Raw genomic sequence first — 7,336 nt, 5'->3', positions numbered from 1 at the left:
CGTGTATATATACACACACACACACACACACACACACACACACATACACATGCGCGTGCTCACGCGTATGTATGTGTGTATATATTTTTGGTACTGGGGATCGAACTCGGGTCCTTGTACTTGTGACGCAGGAGGTGACACCACTGAGCTAAATCCTCCGTCCCTTTTCTTTTCTTTTTGATGATCAAACCCCAGAGCCTTTGCACTGAGCTACGCCTCCAGTCATTTTTTATTTTTTTATTTTGAGACAGGGTTTCGCTAAGTTTTCTAGTCTGGGCTTGATCATGGAATCCTCCTGCCTCAACCTCCCTGAGTGCTGGAATTATAGGTGTGCACCACCTTGCCTGACCTTAAAGTATATTTTCATGTTTCTGCTCTGTCCTCTGCCTTCATCCATTTTTGAATCACCACACACTTGGATTATTGCTACAACAATCTTGATAGCATTATGTTTGATATTTCACCCTGCTAACATACTATTTAATATTGCTAAGCTAATGGTCTTTATGAGAAGTCTTCAGTAACCATTATTTCTTTTCTTTTCTTTTTTTCGTACCGGCGATCAAAATTGGGACCTTATACTTGCTAGGTAGTTGGCAGAACCACTGAACTAAATCCCTGGTCCTGCCATCATTTCTTTTTTTGAACCAACCCTCTCTGGGGCTTCTCTTTCTCTCTCTGCTTCTCCCTTTTTGGTAATCCCTTTTTCACTATTGATTGGGCCCTCCCCTTGTTATGACTAAAGGCCCAGATCTTTAAGTATTTGGAGAATGATATTGCTCTGCTTATTTATTTTTTTATTTTTTGTACCATGGATCAAACTCAGGACCTTGTGTTTGCCAGGCAGGTGCTGTGTCACTGAGCTAAATCCCTGGCCCAGTGTTGCTCTGCTCTTAATAGTTGCTTTACCAAAAAATTATTTATTACATAAGGACATATAGGTACATGCAGGCATGTTTAATTTTCTTTTAGGTAAATCTTTCTTTTTTGTTTTTGGTTTTTTGAGACAGGGTCTCTCTGTGTGGTCCATATGAGCCTTGCCATGTAGTCAGAGATGATGGTCTTGAGAACTTATGATCTTCTTCTCAGCCTCCCAGAGTGCTGAGGTTTCCAGCCTGTGCCACCTGCCCAGACAGATGTAAATCTTACATTTAGCCAAACTTCTTCAGAACAGAAATCACATGATACTCAATTGTCCTACTTCCTGTTTCATGTTTAGTATCTTAGTCTAATGATTATGTTATTGCCACTTAAAAGTGCATTTACTTTTAATTACGGAAATATCAAACATATATAAAAGTGAGAAGAATAATAAACTCACATTGAAGTCTTAGGTACCATTACCCAGCTTCAGAAGTTACTACTAGCTATGATAAATCTTTTTACATCTGTTTCACTGAGTCAGCTACATTTCTAAATGCCTTTTGGACTTCTAAATATGAAAAATTGGATTATTTGCCTCAGAATGTGTTGCAGGTAGCATATTTTTATGCCACTGTTAAATTTAGTAATATGACTCAAAAATTTTAAATCAAACTGGCAATTATTTATTTTTATACTGTTAAATTTAACATTGTGAATCACTCTAAGAATATTCCATTTATTTATTTATTTAGGGTCCTTGTGTTTGTGTGGCAGGCGCTGGGACCACTGAGCTAAATCCCCGGCCCCTCCATTTGGTTTTATTTACTTACTTTTTGTGATACTGGAGATTGAGCCTTGGCTTTTTGTACATGCTAGGCTAGTGCTGTACTACTGAGCTATACGCTCAGCCCATGGTTTTCATTTTTTGAAAATTTGTCGGTTGCCATTTCAGTGACATAGCTTGATGCTCATTAGTTCAGCAAATATTTATTGAGGGATTACTGTGTCAGGCATTGTAGTGGCCACTAGGGAACCAAAATGATTAGGATATCAGGCCCTATTTTGCTTGAAGTTCACTTTTCTCTTTAAAAGGAAGAAGATTTTGTGATGTATCTGTAAAAGCCATTCATTCATTTCATTGGTACTGGAGATTGAACCCAGGGCCTTGCGGATATCATAGCAAGTACGACTGAGCTGTATCCCAGCACTTTTTATTTAGCAGGATCTTACTGAATTGCTTATGCTGGACTCTAAACTTGTGATCCTCCTTCCTCAGCCTCCAGAGTGGCTGGAATTACAGACATGCCACCATGCCTGGCCAATACTGAGGCTAATAACATACCTAAGAAAATTTTGGGGACTAATGCAATTGGCATTTTTAAATTTTTTCAGGGTAATAACTGTGTGAAAATCAAGTATTAATTTAATTTTTAGAATACTTTTTCACACCAAAAAATATATTATCTGCGAAGAAAGCACAATCCTTTAGTATTTGGGTTTATGAAATATTTACTATATTTTTTCCCATTTTTCCTTCAGGACCAATAAAAGATAACTTCCCATCGGCATTTGTGCATTACTGCTTTGAAGGGCTGATGTTTTAAAAGATTTAATTGATTGACAACTGGTTATTTTCAAAGTTATAGAGTACTTGCAATGGACAGTTTAAAATTCTGCCGTGCAAGCGAGTTTATGATTTTTCTTTGTTTTCTCCTCCCTCCCCTGGGGATTGAACCCAAGGCCTTTGAATTGAGCTATGTTCTGAGCCATTTTTTAAAAAATTTCTTTGAGGGCTGGGGATTTAGTTCAGTGGCACCTCACCTGTCTTGCAAGTGCAAGATCCTGAGTTCAATCCCCAGTCCCCACCTCAAATATATTATTTTTTCTTTGAAATAAGGTCTCACGAAGTTGCTCAGGGTTGGCTCAAACTTGAGAGACCTTCCTGTGTTAGCCTGCCACAGGACTGAAATTTACTGGTGTGTGCCATCACTCTTGACTTTCTCCCTTTCTTAAAAGCCTGAACTTTGATTCTAAAATTTACAGAGAAATTTGAAAACCTAGTAGATAGTTGCTGATAACTATCTAAATGTTAAAAAAAAAATCTTGGAGAACATAGTATATTTTGTCAGTCATAGGTTTTTCATATCTTTCTATTCATGTGATTTTTACAAATTAAAAAGTATATTCTTTGAGATAAAGGTCAAATTTTTAAAATGGTTCATTTACTTTTTGAAATACTTGTTACTAATTTTTTTAATGTGTAAGTTCTATTAACTGTTGCTTTATTTTTTAAATTTTATTTTTACTAATACATGTTTGGAGTCTGTAATTACATTCATTGTGGGGAGTTGCTACACGTATCTTAACACATTTATGAGTAATTTTTACAAGATTACAGCTTGCTTTGATTCAAATGAAGCAAACAGTCTTAGGTATATTTGTAACATAATAGAGAACTTGAGCTATCCTAAAAGTTTAACAGGGCCTTAAATTATTAATTAAAATTCACAACAAAAACTGCTTGTAAATGAAAACTGTAAAATGGTATTCAGTTGTGAAAAATTAAGTCAATAGGGGCCCAAAGTAAAGTCAGAAAAATGTAGTCTATATAGTGTTAGATGCTAGGAATGTGCCTATGATAAGAAATGTAGAAAGAATGTACAAGTCTAATAATGGGAAATAAATATGGTTCAAAAAGAAGCCTAAATATATATAAAAAAAACTTTACAGAGTATTTTGCCATTACAGTGCCTCAGTCACAGATACAAAGAAACCACTTTTGTAAAATGAAAGCATTAATTTAGTCTGCAACTGTCACTTGTTTTGGAAGAGGACAACCAAATAATAAAATGGATTACTTGTAAAGCTAGATAGAGTATATATAGTTCCTGATTATTTAAAAGTTAATGTCAATGATTATAGTTTAGAAAAAATCTGAAATTTTGGTTATTTAAAATATCATAGATCTGTGAATATGACTGAAATGATGATATATAGTTGCAGTTTTATGAAAAGACAGTGATACACACCTAATAAAATCAACTATTTCCTTTGAAGTGTGTGTTTTTTCCCCTAATGATGGGGCTCCAGACCATGGCTTTGTGCAAGCTAGGCAAGTACACTATTCCTGCCTGTAAGAGCACTTTAAATAAAGTATACTCTTTCTTGCCTTACATTTGATCTATTTCTTATAGAAATATTAACTGTTAAGCTTACTGTATTGGATGTGTAAAAAAATAATAACTGATCCTGAATTCTAGTGTTTTAGGGTGATGGCAGTTGTCCATTCTTTTTTTTTTTTTTTTTTTGAAACAGGATCTGTGTGGTTCAGATGGGCTTTGAATTCTCTATGTAGCTCAGGCTAGCCTCAGACTCACAGCAATCCTCCTGCTTTAGCCTCCCGAGTGCTGAGATTACAGGCATGCACCACCATATCTGGCCAATTGTCCATTGTGTAGCTGAATTTCTATGTTTGTTTTTCAGGAAATATGTTTACTATCATGAACTATATAAAGTTATTAGAACAGTATATTCCTAGGATATTTACTCATTTAATTCTGTGGAGTGTGTAACATTTCTTTGTGTAAAATAATGATTTAGATATTTATAAAAGTAAATTTAAATTGATTTGTGAGTCTTTGTATATTGTCTAAATTATTTCACTTTTTTTTTTTTTTTGGTTCTGGGGATAGAACTTGGGCCCTTGCGAGACAGTCGGCGGAACCATAGAGCCAAATCCCTGGCCCTTAATTTCATTTCTTGAATGCATGTTGTTTCAGTTGTTATATTGCCCATTTTAACGTCTGTTCATCCAAAGTAATATCTGTCGACATGTTATCATGATTAGTTCCTCTCTCTCTTTTTTTTTTGGAGATAGGGTCTTGCTGTATGTTTCAGGCTGGCCTTGAAGTCTTTGCATAGCCCATATTGGGCTTCAGCTTTCAGTCTTCCTACCTCAGCTGAGTTTATAGGTATACACCTCAGTACATAGCTTTTCATTTCTTTTTTTTATACTGGGGATCTCAGGTCCTTGCACTTGCGAGACAGGCGGTGGAACCACTGAGCTAAATCCCCGGCCCCAGCTTTTCATTTCTTTTAAGTGATTCTTTATTGAGCTTCTGCTGTGCACCAGGCACTGTTAGGCCCTAGAACTTTCAAAGTTCATTGGGTCTTGTATTCTAGTAGAGAAGACTTGTTAAATATGGTCAGTATGTTATACTCATTTTGAATATAAATAACATTGACTAAATCTTGTAAATTTATATTAATCATGTTGAATTGTTAGTGGATAAGATTCTATAAATGGACAATCAAAGGAAGATGTTGCTTCTTTGGTATTTTGCCTTTTTCTAGTACTGTTGTACAGAATTTGGTTTCATTGTGTCTGCATTGTTGTATCGGTATATATGTAAACCTTAAACGTGCTTTCTTTCAAAATGTGTTTCTTAGTATCTGGGATAGTTGCATATGTCTGCTGCTGTTCTCTTTATTTAAGTTTTTGTCACTTTTACCCTTTTTTTTTGGTATTTGCCTGTTCACGGGAATAACAAATTTTCACTATCTTAAGTTTTTCTTTTGGATCTTTTCGTTTCTGTGAGGATGTCCCTTTGATGCGTTGTTTTAGTTCCTTTACTGTTTTTTTTTCTGCTCCAAGATGCGAGAATATACTTCGTGACAATCTGAAATTCTGTGGATGGTGGTTTGGGAAGAATAGTGTGTGCGACAGCTTTTGTAATCTGCATGTCTCATTGGAATTAAACTTCTCTATGACTAGTTACGTAGGACTGATTTGTGTAACAACTTGATATGGCTGATGAGCTTTGGATAAAATTAGCACAGTTACTCCATTTAGCAGTCTAAACAATGGAGATTATGTAACAGTACCCAATTCTTAACTTTCTTTGTACCTCAGTGCATCCTAAGTAGTTGTGTTTCTGTTTTCTTGAGTTAGGATCACAACGACATCTTTCTCAATTACTCTTCCTATTGGTGTAATTTTTCTGTTCTTGGCTGAAAGTCTCAGGAAGGACATCATTACCTAAGTGAAGCTTGTGCCTCTCAATCCCAGCTGCCGTCCTATTCTTTCCTCTATAGGACAGCCCATGTACTCTCGTGAACATGGTGCTGCTGCATCTGAGCGACTTCAGTTGGGGACACCGCCTCCTCTGTTGGCAGCTCGTTTGGTGCCACCTCGAAACCTCATGGGATCCTCCATTGGGTACCATACCTCAGTCTCCAGTCCCACCCCTCTGATCCCAGGTAAGCTTTGCTACAGATGGCCATTCACCTCACCAGTCTTTTGTACCTGAAGCTGGCCAGCCTAAGAGGTGACCTGGCAGGCAGATCAGCTGTCATAAATTCCTACTAAAGCTCTTAGGTAGTTTTATTTTCTGTTTCTCTACTTCTTTGGTTTGTCCCTAGTGGTTGCTAGATGATTAGGCCTCCTGTGTGTCTGTCATCTCTGGTGTCCTCTGTATTTACTTTGAGTGTCTCGGTAACAAAAGTCATGCTAGTTCTTTGAGGCAATTTCTAATCAAGTGGCTAGGAAGGTATCTACTTGAATATTTTCCAATTAGTTACATATTACAAGAAAAAAACTAGGTTAATTTTTCTTTATAATTAAACCAAACATCTGGCTTCTTGCTGATTATGGGTAAATATCACTCTTTCCCCCTGGCCCTTGTTGTATGGACTGATTCATTCTTCAAAAATTTTCCCTCCTTCTGACATGTATTTTGAAAATCTGTGGAGTACTTTGTTGGTGTCTCATGAGATTTAAAAAAAAAAGTTTTTTAGATTTTAGTTCGTCATAATGAACTCAAGGATGTAAGTTTATTGGGGTTCTGTATATTCTCAGGAACTGTAAAAGTTATCTCATTATGTAACTTTAAAACTTTTTGTATCCTTAACAAAATTTCTGTTAGTAGTACCAAATGTTGACTAAAACTATCATAATTTGCTGACTTTTTAAAAGGTAGAGCCACACTTATTTTGTATATCACATACAATTTTTAGACTTAACATTTTGTAACTATGGAAGCTATTGTTTTTATGTGTCATCTTCAAACTAATAGTCAATTTTAAACAATTTATTTTTCAGTGTTGATGATTGAACCCAATACCCTTACACTGAGCTACATCCTTGGCCTTTTAAAAATATTATTTTAAGACAGAATCTCACTAAGTTGCTTGGGCTGGGTCAAACTTTTATCTTCTTTCCTTGGCCTTCCAGAGTGCTGGGGTTACAGGCATGCCCTGCCAAGTCCAGTCACATTTAAATTTAATAAGAAGATGAGGTGAGGTGTAAGCTACACATCATTACAGTACATGTTTCCCTCAGAAGGGCACACTCAGGATTAAATGTTGTCTTTATTTGTCTTAAAAATTATCAAGAGGGGCCTCAGCAGAAAATTTATTAAAAATGAAGCCCAAAAAATACTGTTTGGTGGATAACTTAAACATAGCTTTCTAA

General features: G+C 36.0%; 1 protein-coding gene across 4 annotated transcripts in view; it reads left to right on the top strand.

The window, feature by feature from the left end:
- The window catches only part of Rbm27 (RNA binding motif protein 27), a 68,183-nt gene that overhangs the window by 30,068 nt on the left and 30,779 nt on the right, over window positions 1-7,336 (top strand). For 2 of the 4 annotated variants that reach the window (XM_010627054.2, XM_010627053.3), the window contains exon 9: window positions 5,959-6,123. The exons of the other annotated variants lie outside the window; for them this stretch is intronic. In XM_010627054.2, the coding sequence (XP_010625356.1) occupies window positions 5,959-6,123 (165 nt within the window). The remainder of the gene's footprint in view (window positions 1-5,958; window positions 6,124-7,336) is intronic. 4 annotated transcript variants of the gene reach the window in all.

This window comes from Fukomys damarensis, unplaced genomic scaffold (assembly GCF_012274545.1).
Source record: "Fukomys damarensis isolate Sample0158 unplaced genomic scaffold, DMR_v1.0_HiC HiC_scaffold_3, whole genome shotgun sequence".
Taxonomy (NCBI): Eukaryota; Metazoa; Chordata; class Mammalia; order Rodentia; family Bathyergidae; genus Fukomys; species Fukomys damarensis.
The sequence above is the reverse complement of the archived record's forward strand: the minus strand, read 5'-3'. Positions and strand labels throughout refer to the sequence as shown.